This window comes from Scophthalmus maximus, chromosome 5, assembly GCF_022379125.1.
Source record: "Scophthalmus maximus strain ysfricsl-2021 chromosome 5, ASM2237912v1, whole genome shotgun sequence".
Lineage (NCBI taxonomy): Eukaryota > Metazoa > Chordata > Actinopteri > Pleuronectiformes > Scophthalmidae > Scophthalmus > Scophthalmus maximus.
This window is the reverse complement of record NC_061519.1, coordinates 11,331,174-11,349,162: the sequence shown is the minus strand read 5'-3', so window position 1 is coordinate 11,349,162 and position 17,989 is coordinate 11,331,174. Positions and strand designations below refer to the sequence as shown.

The 17,989-nt window shown below is 44.0% G+C and overlaps 1 protein-coding gene and 1 long non-coding RNA gene across 3 annotated transcripts; one reads left to right on the top strand and one right to left on the bottom strand.

Annotated features, from left to right (window-relative positions):
* Positions 1-1,691: 1,691 nt before the first annotated feature.
* On the bottom strand, positions 1,692-16,730 carry LOC118310279 (glutamate decarboxylase 1). Of its 2 annotated transcripts, XM_035633063.2 has the most exons (17): positions 16,443-16,730; positions 15,388-15,501; positions 13,346-13,402; positions 11,490-11,627; positions 10,762-11,004; positions 9,513-9,603; positions 5,986-6,098; positions 5,713-5,828; positions 5,263-5,342; positions 5,120-5,174; positions 4,894-5,010; positions 4,746-4,810; positions 4,567-4,645; positions 4,323-4,472; positions 4,042-4,149; positions 3,735-3,824; positions 1,692-3,596 (listed from the first exon to the last, which is right to left on the bottom strand). In XM_035633063.2, the coding sequence occupies exons 2-17, from the start codon at positions 15,461-15,463 to the stop codon at positions 3,423-3,425; spliced, it is 1,752 nt and encodes a 583-aa protein (XP_035488956.2). In that variant the 5' UTR covers positions 15,464-15,501; positions 16,443-16,730; the 3' UTR covers positions 1,692-3,422. The 2 variants fall into 2 exon arrangements, with proteins under 2 accessions (XP_035488956.2, XP_035488957.2); XM_035633064.2 differs by lacking the exon at positions 13,346-13,402.
* On the top strand, positions 8,260-10,864 carry LOC118310282. Its single transcript, XR_004793750.2, has 4 exons — positions 8,260-8,503; positions 9,293-9,432; positions 10,227-10,335; positions 10,724-10,864. It is a non-coding gene; the product is annotated as an uncharacterized LOC118310282 (long non-coding RNA).
* Positions 16,731-17,989: the final 1,259 nt, after the last annotated feature.

Sequence of the window (17,989 nt, the reverse complement as noted above, 5' to 3'; positions counted from 1 at the left end):
CGTCGACACTTCGCTAAATTAAGTTTGACATATTTTAGTGATGTAGTAATTTTCTCTCACCCATGATAATCGAGTAGAAACCACTATAATTGTGATATTGCCAATTACGTTTTAACTAATATTCTGCCACATCAAAATAACAACACAACTAATTATTTATTCATTATATGCATGCATTTCGTTGATGTTTTTGTCTACATTCTTATAATACGGGCATCTTATATTATAGTCATTATAATCATTTACCTCTGACTGCTCTAATTTCACCTTCTGTCAAAGCTCTTTGTGAGGAGCATGTTACAATTCCCATGCTCTGTTGGTTTGGTAGACCCACTATCTCTTAGACATTTTTTTAAATTTAAACTGTAAAAATCACATCTGGGGCACTAAACAAACCGACTGTAGTGGCAAAGACAAAGACTGAGCCTGTGCCTTTTATTTTACCTAAAATTCACCACAAGTTGCAAAAGCTGTGTACGACCATTTTCTCACACTCACACACTTAAAATCAAAATAAATTGATAAGATATTCAAATTCAAACATACACTCTGTTATTGATGCATAGTTGCTTCTATTCACTTATGTTACATTCGTAACATATTTTTGCTGCAGTAGTTTTTAATCAGTCCTCACAACCTACAGCACATGAACTGAATTACAAGCACTACAGTGATACTCTCACTGTGTGACATGGAAACACTGGGATGCCTGGTGGATAACAAGCAATTACAGTCAAAAGGGTTTGCAGACCATAATTTCCTGAAGAACAGACATTTACAAATGATTGTTTCTTTGCTGTGAAGCAGATTTAGATTTTTTTTGCATGTGCCATATCCCGCAGAAATATATGTACCATATTGTGAAAGCCTTGGTATATTATCATTAACAACTCAGAACAGGCCCATACACCATATGGGGAATTTCATAATTAGTGTTCATATACAAATATAAATATTTTATTTCTGCCAATATGTTTACTTTATTGATACATGTAGGAAATTGGGTCTATATAATTGGGTATATATATCTCACACTGCTTTGGTTGATTGTGCAGACATAGAGTCTCCACCAGAGGGCGTCTGTGGTACATCATAATCTCACTTGTCCACAAAGTACAACTTGAGCTCCACTCAACAACCTCTCCTCCTTCTGATATTTTTATTTCCTCCATGTAAAGGTTATGAAACACTGTCACCAATGCCTTTGTTCCTCTGTGAAATGGTGGCTTACTAAGGGTGAATTACAAACATCAAGTGGTGAGTAAATGCAAGAGGGGAGAGATGACAGGGAAGGAAGGAAGGAAGGAAGGAATGAAAGGAGTGAAGGTGAGATGAAGAGATGGGGTAGGAGAAAGGAAGAGGAAAGGGAAAAGAAGGAGAAAAGGAGCTGATAGAAAAGGAGGGGTTCACACTGGAGAACAGCCAATCCGATCCACAGCTGGAGGCCAAACAAAGCCTTCTCCAGGATGATTAGGCAGAGAGGCAATAGCGTGTGCGTGTGTGTGTGTGTGTGTGTGTGTGTGTAAAAGAGAGAGAGAGCTACTCTCTGATAAGGGCATTTCAGAGGCAAGAGGAAGATGTTTTGGTGCATAGACCTCAATCTCATCACTTAAATTGCAGTTTGAGAAACCAGAGAGCTAAACAAGCATGTTAAAGAAATATTAATTTGTGTTTCAATAATTTAGACTCAGTTTTCCCCTTTAATAGACTTTATTAAAGATCTCTTTCGAGATGGCATGATTCTGTTAAAGTGCCTACAGAAAAGTGCCTGGGAAACAACCCCTCACATCTGGGATTGGTCATGTACAGGAGTCACTGGCCACATACAGTACACGGGTTACCTTAAATATGATTTATGCAATTGTGCCATTTACATATGGTCCCAAGATACCATAAATTCTTCTTTAACCTAACTCTCTACACATCCATTTACAATGGAAGAAAGAAAGGTGAACATTGTGCAAAGACATAAACAGGAACTCTTTATGTGAGATATTCTACTGAGCTCCAATAACACTGAAAATACGGGTAATATCTATTACAATAAATATACTATATTACAGTAAATGCATTAGGATTCAGACAGACACAACAATCCCTTCTTCCCAGTCTCGAGAGGAGAGTACATTCCCACATCCTTGTGCTTCTCTCTAAAACAATAGACCTGCTTGACTGCCAGAGGAATATATAGACGTCATTGTTAATCTCATCAGAAGGCCAGTTAGTCATCTCAAAACATTCAGTCCAAAAGACTCACAATCACAGACAGAAACACACATTAGAAATTGCATCGCAGTTGTGGGGTCAATAGGTAACATTTTACAAACACCTATAATCTTTAAGAAGTTTTATATTTATATTTATATATATATATATATATATTTATGAAGGACAATGGATTGCTCTGTTCCCGATTCTCTTTCTTTGGCTGACAAAATCACTATAAATAAACTACTCAAGTTCCCGTGATTACATTTACAAATGTATTACTGTGTAATACGCATGAAGACACATTTACCGAAAAATACCTGAATCCACAGACAGTGAAAATGAAATGCATGTTTGTACTTTTATAATTCAAATATTCATACTTTTAACAATGCTATATAAACACATATGGCCAACACGTGATTGCATGAAATAGAGAAGGAGCCAGTGCTTCACAGGCTCAATGTTGTCACGGATTCGGGATAGCTGCAGACATTTTAAATCTTAGACTTATAATAATAATATTGCAGAGTGTGGGTCTGCTGCTGGAGATGAACCTCTCAGTTGAATACACTTGGTACCTGTGGTGTGCACATTTTTAACACAGTGCTATACTAAAATACATGACAGGACACACTCAGTGTGCCACATGCACACCTGCACACACACACACTGCTTCAGGGGCTCGGACGCCAGTTTAGGACAAGTATATATATATATATATATCGCTCAAAGAACTAATGATTCAATTGTGTGTAGCAAGCAAATGTATGAAACAACATAATTATTTATGATACTTTTAAATATTTTGATCTGTGCTTTTCTGTGTTTCGTCGTTTAAACACATTGACACGTACTCAAGAAAACACAACAGACGTTCCTAAGCAACCTGCATTGGACGAGGAACCATACACACAAACACACGCTCGCACACGCGCACACACACTTCAGATACTGGTTTACATATTTTCTCTATTGAAGGAACGATGTGGGACAGTTAATTTAATGAGACACTCAGAGTCTCTCTTGTTGCTAGTTTCTCTTCAGTTGGAGAAACAGTCGTAATGCTTCGGGCAAAGAACGACCGGAGAGAAAGAACCTAAGACCTCCTCTCATTGCTCTGTCTGCAGCACTGCGAGTGTTTCAGCCCACTGACACTTTGCATTGGAAATACAATGGACAAGCGACCAGCAGGCAGCAGCGATGGCCGACGTCTACAGGTCCTGACCCAGCCGCTCGATCTCATCGATGAGGAAGTCGATGTCGGACTGAGTGACCGCGGGGTTGGAGACGACCATTCGGAAGAAGTTGACGTTGTTGCCCTGAGGCTGGTAGCCCACCATGGTGGTCCCTGACTCCATCATCATGGCCTTGACCTTCGGCGCCACCTGGAGTAAAGAAAAACCGCAATTTAGAAGAGACATCGCTATGAATATTATTTATTAAACACATCTTCCATAGGTTGTTAGATTAATGAAGGGGGGGTAATTTTGAATGCTGATAGGTATAAATGACCGGCGCTGTACCATGTGGAGTTTTTCTCGCCGCTCATCACCGTCTGGCATGCCCCTCAGGCTGGGTGGTATGTACCAGAAACAAACGTTGGTGTGCTGGGGCTGCAGACACAAATAAACACAATCAGTACACTTAAACTATTTGCATAATTAAGAAAGAGAAATGCAGCGTTCAAGAAGAGAAGAGTTAAAATGTTAAAGGACATAAAATGTTTCTGTCTTTCCACTATTGCTCGGGAAACTAAAATTGATATCATATAAAAAAATTCCTTCGTGGTTTACAATTACATCAATAGAACAGAAAATTAGGGAAGCTCACCACTCCGTCAAACACCATCTGATATCCCTCCCTGTTCTTGATCTTGTTGTACAGATACTGAGACAGGTCCAAACACTTGTCAATGTGCTGCTCAAACCCGATGGTGCCCTGCGGGGGGAGAACAAGTCAGTCAGACACTAATCACAACAACAAAAAAACATTGTTAATAAAGCTAAAGAATCTGTCATGATTAACACCACGTCAATTCCTTTTGGCTTGAACACTTGGTTAAAGGATAATTTACAATTTAGCCAATATGCATCCTGTTCACTCCATCTCACCTTGGCCTTCCACATGAGCCAGAACTTAAAGATGTCGACATGTCGGCCACACTGGATGGCCTTGTCCCCTGTGTCGTACGTGACATCGTACTGTTTGTCTGGTTGGAACAGGTAGCCGGCGCACATGGAGTTACAGCCTGCCAAGATCCCCTACAGACCAACACAATGTGCACATCCTCATTAGCCTTCTCCCCATCCGATCTTCTGCTCACGTCACGTTAGTACTAGTGTCTCTTTACCGTACCTTCTCTCTGACCAGAATGGCGGAGCACTGCAGAGGCACGCCCATCATCTTGTGAGGGTTCCATGTGACGGAGTTGGCCCTGTATAGTTTAATCAAACATGTTAATGTACTGATGTTGTTTCCTTTAAAAAAAATATATATATATAGTCAGAGCAATGCATCCATCACTGTGTACTAACCTCTCAACTCCACTCAGCTTATGGCGATGCTTCCTGGACATCAGCAGTCCGCCACCCCATGCCCCCTGAGGATACAAGACCATTACACAACGCAGACGCGACGTGGTATCTAAAGGCTTCAACAACTGCCCCGGTGTCAGCTACTCACGTCCACGTGCAGCCACAAGTTGTACTTCTCACAGATGTCAGCGATCTCGTTGATGGGGTCGAAAGCACCGTACACAGTTGAGCCAGCTGTGGCATTCACAAACAGTGGCACGTAACCCTGCAGAATCACCACGCAACAAACGAAATCTCGGTGAGAGAGAAAAAAAATGGGACAGAAAGATCAACATGAATAAAAGCAAAGAAGAAAAGGTAAGAAAGACACTGACCTTCTGTTTAGCATCAATGATCTTGGCCTCCAGATCAGCAGGAATGACTCTCCCCCTGAAAGAGAGCAGAGTCACGTATTTGTATCATGACTATATACAGTATATATATATATTTGCACTAATTTTTTGCATAATTTCTGTACCTCTCGTCCGTGCTCAACAGGATCACGTTCTCGGTCCCAAAGCCCAGAGCAGCGCCGGCCTTCTTTATAGAGTAGTGGCTCTGTGGGGGGTCACACATTAGGACATTTCAATTCACTGCTCCTTAAAAAAACAGCTAGATTCAAGGACGGTGATGGTTTTGTGAGCTAATTGCTACGTGAGCTTTGTCTTGGTGGCTGTCACGTTGTGAAACGGTGCAATTCTTTACGGACAAAAGTAGAATGTGATAAAAGCAAAACGAATCCATTAAAATAGCCATTGCCTTGATTCAAATAGACCTAATGATTACTACAGGACTTCTTCAATGGCCTCAATCTGCAGTCAATGAAGCGTAGCACCTGCTTTATTGCAATACTTAAAATGGTGTTTGTGTGCGTGCCTGCGTGCGTGCGTGCGTGTGTGTGAATGTGTGTGTGTTCACCGTCACGTACATGTTCGGATGTGAAGAGGACAAGGCGGGGAGCAGCAGACATGCCCTTGGTCTTGACCTCTGGGAAATACTTGTAACGTGCGATCATCACACTGTACATGTTGGAGATAGCGCCCCCTGTTGAGCAGAGACATATCACACACATTAGCACCTTGCACAGCCGAATGCAGACAACTACATTATTTTTACCAAAAGTGATCATCATTGTTTTTTTCATTTGTTACCAAAATATTGCATATAGTTTTAAATTTAGATACAATTATAAAAGACAAACCCGGTGAAAAGATTCCATCGCCCTCTCCGCTGGGCCAGCCAATCATCTCTCTCATTTTCTTCAAAGTCAGCTGCTCCATCAGCACAAACACCGGCGCGATCTCGTAGGTGAACCTGTCAATCATATCATTCATGAAAAACTGGATGTCATTCAACATCACAACTGCAACTATTGAGTCACTGACAACTGCCTGAATATAAGAAGAATAAAATAAGATTCTTATGCACAGGCTTGCAGATAGGAGAAACCAACAAACACACACACACACACACACACACACACACACACACACACATTAGCTCAGCTTTTTTTCCTTCCACAGAGCACAAACTGGAGCTTCTGCTGACTGGGCTAATTAAAAAGTGTCTGATAGGAGTTGGGCGGCAAACATTCATATTCAAATGCCTCCTAAAATCACTCAGTAGTTTAATTAAAGCACACAAAGCTCTGATGGCTATCTGTCAATACTGTCAATCTCGGTGGCGAGCCTGAATGAGGCTGATTTGATGGTTGAGAGGACGTGAATGTGTGTGCGTGTGTGTGTGTGCGCGTTAGAGAGAGAGAGAGAATGAAAGACACGAAGAGTGTTTTAAAGAGATAACAGCCTCTGCTGCCCCAAAAATGCAGATATTAAGGGAAAAGACCATCAATGATTATTAATGTCACTCTGTCATTACACGAAAGAATAAAGAAAAGATTAAAAGATTAAAAGACAAAAAGTGATGTTCCCAACAAAAGAAGATAAAGAAGAAAAACAGATATACGTCAATCCTCTCAAAATAAAAAGACTGGTCACTCCACAGACAACACAAGAACAAAAACTCTCAGAGGATCTAAAGTAGGTTAAATGTCTCACATAAAGCATCACATACACACACACACACCCTTAGGACAGATCCCTGTTAACCCTGCGTGTAGTGAGGCCATACAGTTACACGACACTCCCCCACTTCCATCATCCACCGACACCAACATTTTCCATCTAAAACAACAATAACGTCATCGCCTCTCCCCTTCTATCCTTTAGATATCTTTAACAAGGAGGGAAGCATCCTGTAGTTAAGGTGGCAATGAGGAAGGACGAAAAAGCTCTGAGGACACTGAGTGCGCCAAAGGAAACTGGAGGACGACACAAAAGGAGGAGGGGGTGACGGGGAAGCCGAGCGAGGAAAAAGCTCAGAGAGGAAACTAGACGAAAAGAAGAAATCGGAGAAAGAAAAAAAAGAGGGTGACAGCAGTGGACAAAGAGACATGGAACCAAAGACATAAAGATGATGAAAATAGACGAAAAAAGAAGTGGTGAGACACAGTTGCAGGATAGACTCACAAAGGAGCCAAAATGTGTCTTTCTGCTGCCTCTTGCTGCCCTAATTTTCTGAAATACAGTCAACTTTGATATATCAGAATTACGGTTCATATAAGCAACACGAAGATATTGAATATCCTCTCCTAAAAATCCATCCTCATCCAACATCAGACAACCTTTTTTAAAAATCCTCCTTCCTCTCTGCGAGTCATTTCACGCTGTAATGACAATAATGGTGATCATTATCACAATCAGAGCCAATCACTGGCCTTTTCAGGGTGAAAATTACCCCTCAGTCACCTGCCTGTCTCCAGGGACAGGCCCCTAAATGCCCTTATTATCATCATCAAGGGCACTCGACGTGTGCGGGTCTGCGTTTGAATGTGTGTGTGTGTGTGTGTGTGTGTGTGTATGTGTGTATGCGACTAACCCCGCTGACCCCCAGCCACACTCTCCTCTCAGCCCCTCAAAGGACCCCTGAGTCAGACTGCATCCACAGGGACAATGGAGCCAGAATGAGCGCTCCACGGGGAGCTGCCGCAGCCAGTTTCAACAGTGCGACAGGGTTCTGTGTGCAGCCGGAGGACATTGTGTATCAGTGTGGGGCCCAGCTGGCCTATCTGCTAAGACCAGCTCTCAATGAGCCTGCAGTCAATGGACTGGAAAGCCTAGATGCTGTATCTGGGACAGCCAGAGCTGGTGTGTGTGTGTGTGTGTGTGTGTGTGTGTGTGTGTGTGTGTGTGTGTGTGTGTGTGTGTGTGTGTGTGTGTGTGTGTGTGTGTGTGTGTGTGTGTGTGTGTGTGTGTGTGTGTGTGTGTGTGTGTGTGTGTGTGTGTGTGTGTGTGTGTGTGTGTGTGTGTGTGTGTGTGTGTGTGTGTGTGTGAATTCAGTGTCCCTGTCTCCTGGGGCATTCGTCCAACCAGGAGATGAGATGGGAAAGTTTTTTTACAGAGAGGGGGGTGGTTCCCTGAGCTAATGTTTTGAGAAATGGGATGAATTAAGTGTCGCAATTTTACCTACAGCTTTTGCTTTATTATCCCTGCGAGAAAATAGACAGCAGCCACAGTGGTTAGAGAATGCTGAACGCTCAATTTGTGTATAAGGACTGAAGTCTAGTGTCTTCTCCCTGCTATTTATTCAGGTCCTGCTGTCCTCACAGCTCCGTGTCACATTGTACCATGAAACTCCAGGATGTATCTACATGTGAAATGGTAAAACCCCTTCCAGATTCACTGATTCTTTTTTTAAAATGCTGTTGTGTCACTTTGCTGTCCTTTAGACTGTAGCTCAGCACCGTGTGTGTGTGTGTGTTTGTGTGTCCTGATTATCCTTTTTGTTGTCCTTTTTGCTCCTCAAACATTAGACGGAAACATTTGATCAGTTGATTGATTTACAATTGAAAATATTGAAATATTCCCTAGTTCCAGTCTCATTGTCAAGATTCACTTCACTTCTTTGTCTTATGTAGTAATTAATTGAGTATTATTTAGGTTCTGAAGATATGTTGATATTCCTTTTACATTCTGTAGACTAAACAAATACAAATTTACTAGAGATAATTCTCAAAGATAAGTCTTTTGCTAGGGTGAGGAATCAACTTCATCTCTCCTCTGAGACTGAACTGACAGAGCTGTGAATCATAGTTGTTTTATCTACACCACAAAATGTGTGTGAATGTGTGTTCCGTATTCTGATATCTGATTTTGTACAGTAGTATCAGTATGACATCCCTCATTCTATGTGAATTGTTTTGCAGCACGTGTGTTTGTATGTTTCTGCGTGTGCGCGTGGCGTATCTTTGTTTAGAGTGTGTGATGTTGACGCGGTTCATGCCCTCTATCAGACTGGGCCACCATGTAACTGAGACCTGAGATCAATATGCAATCTAACCACGCCTGGGGCTGAGCGGCCTCTGATATACAGTCCACAGTGGCGGCCCACCGTCTGTCAACACAAAGTCCCTACGGAACGAGTCAAACACTTTATGTAACTGTCCTCAGAGGCCGTCGTGACCAATGGTTGGAGTGAGCCGAGCTGAGAGGGAACACCATGAGCAACGTCCACAATGACTTCATATGATGATGATGACTGCGGGGCTGTTTCCAGTGCCCCACAAACAGCCCTGTCGTGACATACGAAGGTGATCCCTATAGGTACAGTATCTGTGTCATGCACAAAGCACGCGAAACAAAAAAGGGAGCAGCGCACTACATGACTTACATGTTGGTGTTGGCAGTGGAGGTGAGCCACTCTCCGGCCAGGCCGATGATGTCCAGACCAGAGGACAGCTGGTTGAAAAAGCGTGGGTGACCTAAATGTAAAATAACAGATACACATGTTGTCATGAAGAGGAAAAACTAGGATTTCATTTTTTTATAAAACGAAAGCAATTAGATGTGAGTTCATATGAGAAGTTTTATCAGAATGCCTTTTATTGTCACTATACACATGTACAATGATATTAAAAGCAGCTCCTACTCAGTGCAGACATATATGTAGATATAAAAATAAGATATGGAAAAAAGACCTGAGAAGGAGTCATTCGAAGCCCTGCAGTATAAAGCTGACCACATAATCAGATTTATTGAATCGAATGAAGGTGCTTTTCATTCCCCTGGTCAACCGTGAAACCTGAGGGATGTGACACAGCCTGCTCAGTGTACCATAATTACATCGTAACAAGGGCTGTACAGTAAATGGCAGCCATTTAGACTGTAAGTCACTGTCAGTGGGCCTGGAGCATAAATGCAGCCATGGAGATATATATATATATATATATATATATATATATATATATATATATAAGCACCTTGTTGGTGTAGTGTTGTGTGGCTCGCGTAATAAATGTGGTAATTTTAGATATAAATGTTAATATTGTGACCATGTTGAACAAGGTGATGAGAGGGGTGAATAATAATCCTCTCTGTGTTTCAGCACCACGGACGGCTCCTCACAAAATTCACCCGCAAAAAAGGAGAAGAATGGACATATCCAAAAGAGAAAACACACGACGTCTCCGCGTGACAAGTGCCCCGTAGACACAGTATGTACACTTCTGTGATGTATAAATCCCACGGGACAGTTTGAGCGCTGTCGTCTTTAACAGCTTGAAACAGCCCGTGTTAGGACCCCCACCCCCCCAGGCGACGCTCGCTTTAATAAGTGTAGGGGAGAGAAAAGGAGGGGACGGCAGCTGAATTACCAGGGGGACAATAAATAAAACCATCATGATAAGTGGTAGTTCACTATCTGGCAAACATAGTAGGCTACGTGTGACTGTATCTTGGTCAGATTAAGAAAAAAAAAAAATCAAAACCAGAGAGTAAAAGGTTCATTTGACCTTCTCACCATCGCACATTTGCACCGTTCCCTCGCCATGTATATACGTCATCATATGAATGATTCAAATTCAATTCACATTGAACATATAGGCGACCCTCCGCCACGGCCCTCCCAGGCGCCAACCCACCTGTCCGGACGCCGTACTTGAGCGTGTCCCTGCAGTCCACCAGGATCTGCTCCAGGGACTCTGGCTGGTCGGACAGCTCCAGGTTGAAGCCCTCCATGCCCTCCAGCAGCTGGTGGGGGTGGTGGAAGTCCAGCACCTTGGTGGAGCGCTCGAACGTCTTCTTCACGTAGTTGGTGAGGATGTCGACCACCTCCAGCAGGAACTGTATGGTGGGCTCCTCTCCGTTTTTGGCCGGAAGCAGGTCTGGGAAGGTAAGGAATTTTTTTTTAAATAAAAAATAAATAATTGGGCCTATAATGGAGGCCTCTTCTGGTCGAGATTTAAAGCATTTGTCTGAGGCCGAACTGCGTAACATGTATCGAATAAAAGTAGAGGTTCCATATATGGTCATGTGGCTAATATAGGCTAGGAAATATTCTTTTATAATTGTGATCTCACCAAACAACAAAACAAGGAGAGAGTTAGTTTTTATTGTCATTGACAAAAAAACCAAAAGCATTTTGAACAAGTTTTGAACGTGGCCCAATCAGCTGTAATAGACGACACCTGTGACTCATTTTGACGCAGGCTACAAAGACAAGCGAGCGGATGTGAGGCCCCTTTCTTTCCTTCTACTTCGTTGGTATTTAACAGCTTCAACTTGACAAAGGCACCGGAAGTGAATTTGAATCGAAGTATGTAATGAGCCTGTATAGCTACAGCAGGTTGGTGGTGGAGAGGCACCTCACCTCTGGCGAACAGGTTGGAGAAGTCGGTCTCGGTGTGACGGAAGCGCGCGTCCCGGTCACTGTTGTCGCCCGCGAGCAGGTTCTTGTGGCCCGCGAGCCTCCCCTTCTCCTCCATGCTGTTGTTCTTCTGCAGGAACCCTAGGGTGTTACACGGCGGAGGGCACGAGTTACCGCCGAACGACTCCATCACACACACACACACACACACACACACACGCACAAAACAACCCCGGAAGTAAAGGCTATGGAGAAGATAAAACAATTAAAAAAGACAAATAAAATAAAGAATAGCTAAGTAATGAATATCCCAAATATTCTGTGATAGGACAGATTTTTTTTTTTTTTTTTTTTTGGAAAGATCAGCTCGTGCAACTGCACTTGATTGTTTTTTTTGGAGGACACACTTATATATGGTGTGTGTGTGTGTGTGTGTGTGTGTGTGTATACACGGCGACCGCCCCACCCTGTGACATCACAACCACTCCCTCCCCCGCCCGGTGAGGAAGCACCCCCCTCCTCCTCCTCCTCCTCCTCTTGCTCCACACAGACTGATGGGCTCAGTGGGCACGACAGCCCCCCGCGGTGATGATCCATGCCGCCAGTAAATACACAGCCCATAAAGAGGGGTTAATGAAGGATGCGCACAGAGGCCCGGAGCAGTCTGCGCCCTTTGCGAGGCCCGGGCGATGCGTTCTGAACTCCTCGATCGACCCGTGTGTCCCCGCACATGGGCCCCGCGTATCTGCGGGTGTGATAATCAGTGGGCCTAATTGTCCGCAAAACACGGCAAAGTCACACGCGGCTGTTATCTGTCTAGAATATGACGTGTCCTGTTCCCTTCTTGTGGGGGGGGGGGGCTCCATAAGATCGTGCTCGTTAAATTTCTAAATGACACACTCGAGATCAATAAACGAGATTCTCGAATTGCCACATATATATATATATATATATATATATATATATATATATATATATATATATATATATATATATATATATATATATATAGATTTATGGCCTATTACAGAAATATTTCCATTTCATTTCCTGGCCAGAATACGGACCAATCAAAAATCTAATGGGGCAGGTTTCTCATCCTCAGAAGAAAAAGCAATATCAAACATATTCGATTCAGAATTGCTTTCGGCCTCAGCAAACAGGCCAATAATATATAAAGACCATCTCTGCGTGGCATTCATCCTCGGCTGTATGGGTGCAAGAAAAACAATATTCGGCCCACTTGCATTTTTAAATCACTGAAGGAAACTGATTCCTTCAGATGATGGAGAAATAAACACGCCCTTCCCTGCAACGTCACATCCATTGGCCTGTTAGTGAGAGTGACTGGCATTCAAAAGAAATGTCCCTCCAGAGCTAAATGAAAACAGGGCGATTTAACGGACGTGGTGGACTATATATATTTATACACTTGTCTCCTGGATTTTTTCTTTTTTCCCCGCTTACATTGGGGAAATGAAACGACATGTGAGGTTCAGGGGGGTCGAGGGGGTTCTGATCACCAGACCTACAGGCTAATGACCGCTGACCTTTAGAAAGATGGAAAGGCACAGTGACAGGGGTGGATGGCCCTCGTGCTCTCAACAGCCTCTGCGTGATGCTGGCCTATTCCACAAGGCCTCACACAAACCACTCAATACAAATGTTAGAAAATAAAGAACGACAGAAACTATTGAAAAATTTAAAACGAAGACATATTCCAAAAAATATCAGATTATTCCCAAACATGATTTTTTTTTTGGTTACCCAGCAATGTCCAAAAAAACCAGTAGGATGGGGACAAATACAGCTTCTACATTCAGTTGCATGGAGCGGCGTTTCCACAGTAGAACACTTACCACAAATCTTCATCCCCAGTTTCCGTGTGCATCCGTGCATCCACGCATATTCGTTGGCTAGAACAGAATGAACGTTTTAAGGTTTTCTCGTGTGCAGGCCGCGGAAGACAACGTGGGCAGGCGGAGGATGGACAGGGCGACAGAAGCAGCAGCACAGTGAGCACAGGTAGAGGCGAGAGGGCGCGGCGGCCCTCGGCCAGGTGTGTGACGACGGGACACTCGGGGTTTCACCCATGCATGCACCTTTTTTTATTTACCACGGCAGCCCACCGATTATAGGGGGGATGATTGGTCTTATAACATTTCCGATTTGAGTTCAATCAATATAGGGGCCGAGAGTGGCCCGCGATGGCTCACACACCCAGCCAAGGGGGCGGACTGGAATCAACCCCCGTGAAATGAGCTCGCGGAGGAGGGCAGGGATTAATTGAGTGAAACACAGTGTGTGACTGGGGCGAGCTGGTGATGTCTGTGGCCAAGGGAGTCTATGGCGGGACTTGATGCAGAAACTTACAATATAGCGCATCTCACACACGCGCCATGCACGTTCACACTCACACAAACCCCCGAGCGTGGACATGCGTGAGCAGAGATGCAGCAGAACAAGAAGCCAGAGGGAATCAATTGCGGCGCGGACGGCGGCGGCGGCGGCATGAGCCAAAAGCGAGTGCACCTGATGGGAAACTTTCAAAACAAAAACAGGTAGCCCATTTGAATTTACTGAAGCAATTTCATTCTTGAGAGCAGCTCGAGGTGCTGAGGCCCAAATGCATACACGCAGACGGACACGCGCGCACGCACAGCACAGACACTAGACAAGCCGCGCCAGGCATGAGGTGGAGCGTGGCAGAGACACATAATGGCGACATCCAGCAGAAGCAGCAGCATCTACACGAGCAAGTCAGACAAAACAAACATCTTTTTTATTATTATTATTTTTTTTTAATGGGCTGTCTTCCCATTTGAAATAACTCGGACAACTTTCATTGACACCCAGGGGCCACACATAAACATATAGGACTAAAATTGAATATTTCATTCGATGTGATAAAGAAAATCGTGAAATGACATCGACACACTGGAACCCAGAGGAGCTGTCGTTCATTTCCTTTTATCCTTTAGCTGAGGACCGAAAAAAGAAGAAGCTGTAATTGTTAATTCTGCGCGTTGCACTGCAGATGGCTGCTCAAGTGCAACGCAATGGAGACGATTCTGTGAATGCAAAGAAGGCTTAAAATGACGAATTAACCCACGAGTTCATGTACCTATAAATAGGTTCAGACACAGAGAGAAAAAAATTTGCACCATAATTCTTTTTATTCAACACTAATCAATAAAACCTGAAGATTCGAAGGCCTCTGTGAAACGAGATAAGACGAATTTTGACAGAAATAAATCATCATGCACTAAAAACTAGACTATGTCTCATGGCATTTGTCGAAAATCGTTCGAAAAGAAAATCCCAATGAAAAACGAGGGCGACTGAAGCGCGAGTGCGAGGAAACAGGTCAATATTCAGGAACATATTTTTCAAATTTCCTAATGCATATTTATTCAAAAAATATATTATTATCGCCAACACGCCCTTGGATCATTTTAAATATACCATTGCCTTAAGTGCGCATTATTTCCGCGCCTTGCGGGTCCGCTGCTCGGTGCGCACGGCTGATCCGCGGCGCCAGACAGCGACAGGCAGCTGTGATGGCTCTGTTTTTAACCGGAATGATTAACGACGGAGCCCGCACCGCAAATGGCCCGGGAGAGACGCGCTTTTATCAGACAGAGAAGGAGGGGGGAGAGGGAGACGGAGAGCCAGCCAGAGGCGGAGAGAGGTGTGTGAATGTGTGTGTATGGGGGGGGGGGGGGACGACTAGGTTTTAAGTCTTCGTGTTGGCAATGGATCGCACTGCAGAAGTGTCTCTGAGCAAGGCACCGCGTCCCCTCTCTGCCATCGCAGCCTGAGCGCTCAACGAGACTCTAACCCTCGAGGATCGATGCAGGACCTCGGTGTCGTTAACAAAAACGGAGGAGTGAGGACCTACTTGTGGACGGAGGTATTAAATTGGCGGAGTTGGGGTCCTGGTCCCCGCCGGTGGTTCTCGGTTCAGACGTGGCCATCAGTCCTCCGTGTGTTCTCCCGTCGGGAAATAATTCAACTGCAAATCAAAGAGGTCCAAGGGTTAGAAATGGCCATCCATTGCGTATCCAATTCAGAGCTAATATATTTATATATATGTATGGCCTATATATTTGAGTTATTACAATCAGTTTAATCGGGGGCCATGTGTATGAGCAGAGAATGATGTTATCCGCTAGTGTGCGTCCGCCGGGACGATTTATTTTCCGAGGGAAAGCAGGGTGGGCTGCGAATCAAGACGCGCAATCTGGAGACAATTGCGCACGACGCACAAGCAACACGCCCGTCGCGATAAATACTTTTGGTGAAAACTTAATGCATAAGCATTCATTTGGGAGATTATTGCATGAAATACTCGTTGCCTTGAACACTGGACACACGTTAAAGATCAGAACCATTAACAAAAAGTTATCAGGAGGGAGATATGGGCTATATATTTTCCTGGTTCATATGAGAAAATCTTTTTTTTTCTTTTGTCAGACCGTTAACAGCTGATGTGATACACCACACACACACACGCACAGATTCGAACAGATCCACTGAGCTCGGCTTAATTGGCCGACGTGATGAATGAATAAAAGAGTGGATGGCAGAGAAGCCCTGCTCAACCACACTCAAACGAGATTGATTTATTAAACACATATTGATAACATGTGACCGTACTGTCCACATAAATAACCCCCACGCCATTCACATATTGACTCGGCAATCGACATTTCAATTAAGTTGCGCTTTGAACAAGCACATCCCCTGACCGTCATCACTCAATGTCACCGCGCGACGACAGGCGGACTGAGCAACTAACGAATTCGTTCCGTCACTCAACGGGGAATTGTGACAATTTTTCTTTTTGTTTGACACAACAGCCTTTTGCCCAACAAAAAAAAAAATAATAATAATAACTCCGACGTTATGTGGTCAACAATGTCTGTAACGAAACGAGAGGAGGAGGCGTCTTACCGGCTCTCGGGCGCACAGGTTGTCGAGTCCAGGGAAACTACAACGAGATGTTACAATTGGCAGCCAGAGGCGCGACGGGGAGCTGTCCAGTGGCGGGCGACGGCGGAATGGCAACGGAGCGCACTAATAAAATCCCATCCGGAGGCGCGCAAGTGACCCTTCCTCCCTTAAGAATATATATATTTTTTTTTTCATCCGTTATTTATATCTCAGGCTCCGGCTTGCCCATTGGTCTCTTCACGCAGGCGTGAGTCACAGCTTTGCCTCCCACTGACGACTGATGAAGCCTCCCTGACTGCCACTGACAGACACAATCCACTTTAAGAAGCCTAAAAAGCAAAAGGAAAAACACCAGTGACGTATACCCAGCCTTCTGTGTGCGAGCGTGTGTGTGTGTGTGTGTGTGTGTCTCCAGGTGTGGGTGGGTGGGCGTCACAGGATGGAGGATGGAGACTCGAATGTGAAATGTGCTCTGAGTAATGGTTACATAGGAATTGACCTTGGGATGACAAACACATCTTGGTTTATGTTTTTTTTTTTGTAACAATAGACACAGATTATAGATCCACGATGTCATTTACAAGCACACCTCTTTATTTCTGTGATTGGCTGAGCTCAAATGGACCAGTGGAGTGTTTCATGGCTTCTATTTAACCCGGGTTATCCAACCCAGAATAAAGACAGCTATTATAAAAAGCGCTGAGGGGTGGAGAGAGCAGCATGCACCATCCATGATCCATCATCACTCATCCATCCACACAAGTGGTATTCACCTTAATATGATGACAACGCTACTCGCATCATCCTTTTTGACCTGCACCCTTTTTATTTATAACCTTGGCATGGACAATAACACAGAGACATCCAAGTGACTGTCGCCTGGCAGGCGTCGACTTAAAGTCCTCGCTGTCATCTTCGTGCCTGTGTGCCAGTCCACTGAACGGACTGGCCATCATGTTCATTCAGCCACCACAAATTATATTATAAAGGCCTTTGTGAGATGACGCTCACGCCGTCTCTGTCCCCAAGTCATGCGTATAGAGACGACTCATAAAAAGAAAGCACAGCCATGTGACAATAACTCAGAATATCATAGTGGCTGATAGGATTCCATTAGGATGGATTAGGTCTGTGTGTGTGTGTGTGTGTGTGTGTGTGTGTGTGTGTGTGTGTGTGTGTGTGTGTGTGTCTCAGTCTCAGTGCTCAAAAAATCCAAATGCCAAACCGGCCTGCAGTGGTGCTGCTCACACCCCCTCCATTGAAACTGTAGGTTTGCTCATTTAAGACACATCAATATTCCCATACGACATGATTTCCTATATTAAAATGCGTTTTAAACTTTGTTGAAAAGTTTGAAGCCCAAATGAAGGAAGCATTCATTTCCCACCCAGGTGCCGACATAACCCAGAGGACTTGTATGCAAAATGATGGGAGCACCAGTAGAATCTCAAGACATTGGAAAACTATTTGGGAGCCACGTGGAAATATGGTTCATGATTGTGTCGTGTCATTTCAGGGCAGCCTCCTCATCGCCACACTCGTATCTA

What these genes read in the sequence shown, in the direction of transcription:
- LOC118310279 (XM_035633063.2), bottom strand. Translation starts at nt 15,463, where the DNA reads ATGGCCACGTCTGAACCGAGAACCACCGGCGGGGACCAGGACCCCAAC. An exon ending in ACTGGGGATGAAGATTTGTG is followed by an intron (nt 11,628 to 13,345) that starts GTAAGTGTTCTA and finishes GTAACACCCTAG; the next exon opens with GGTTCCTGCAGAAGAACAAC. An exon ending in TCCTCTTCACATCCGAACAT is followed by an intron (nt 5,343 to 5,712) that starts GTACGTGACGGT and finishes GACCCCCCACAG; the next exon opens with AGCCACTACTCTATAAAGAA.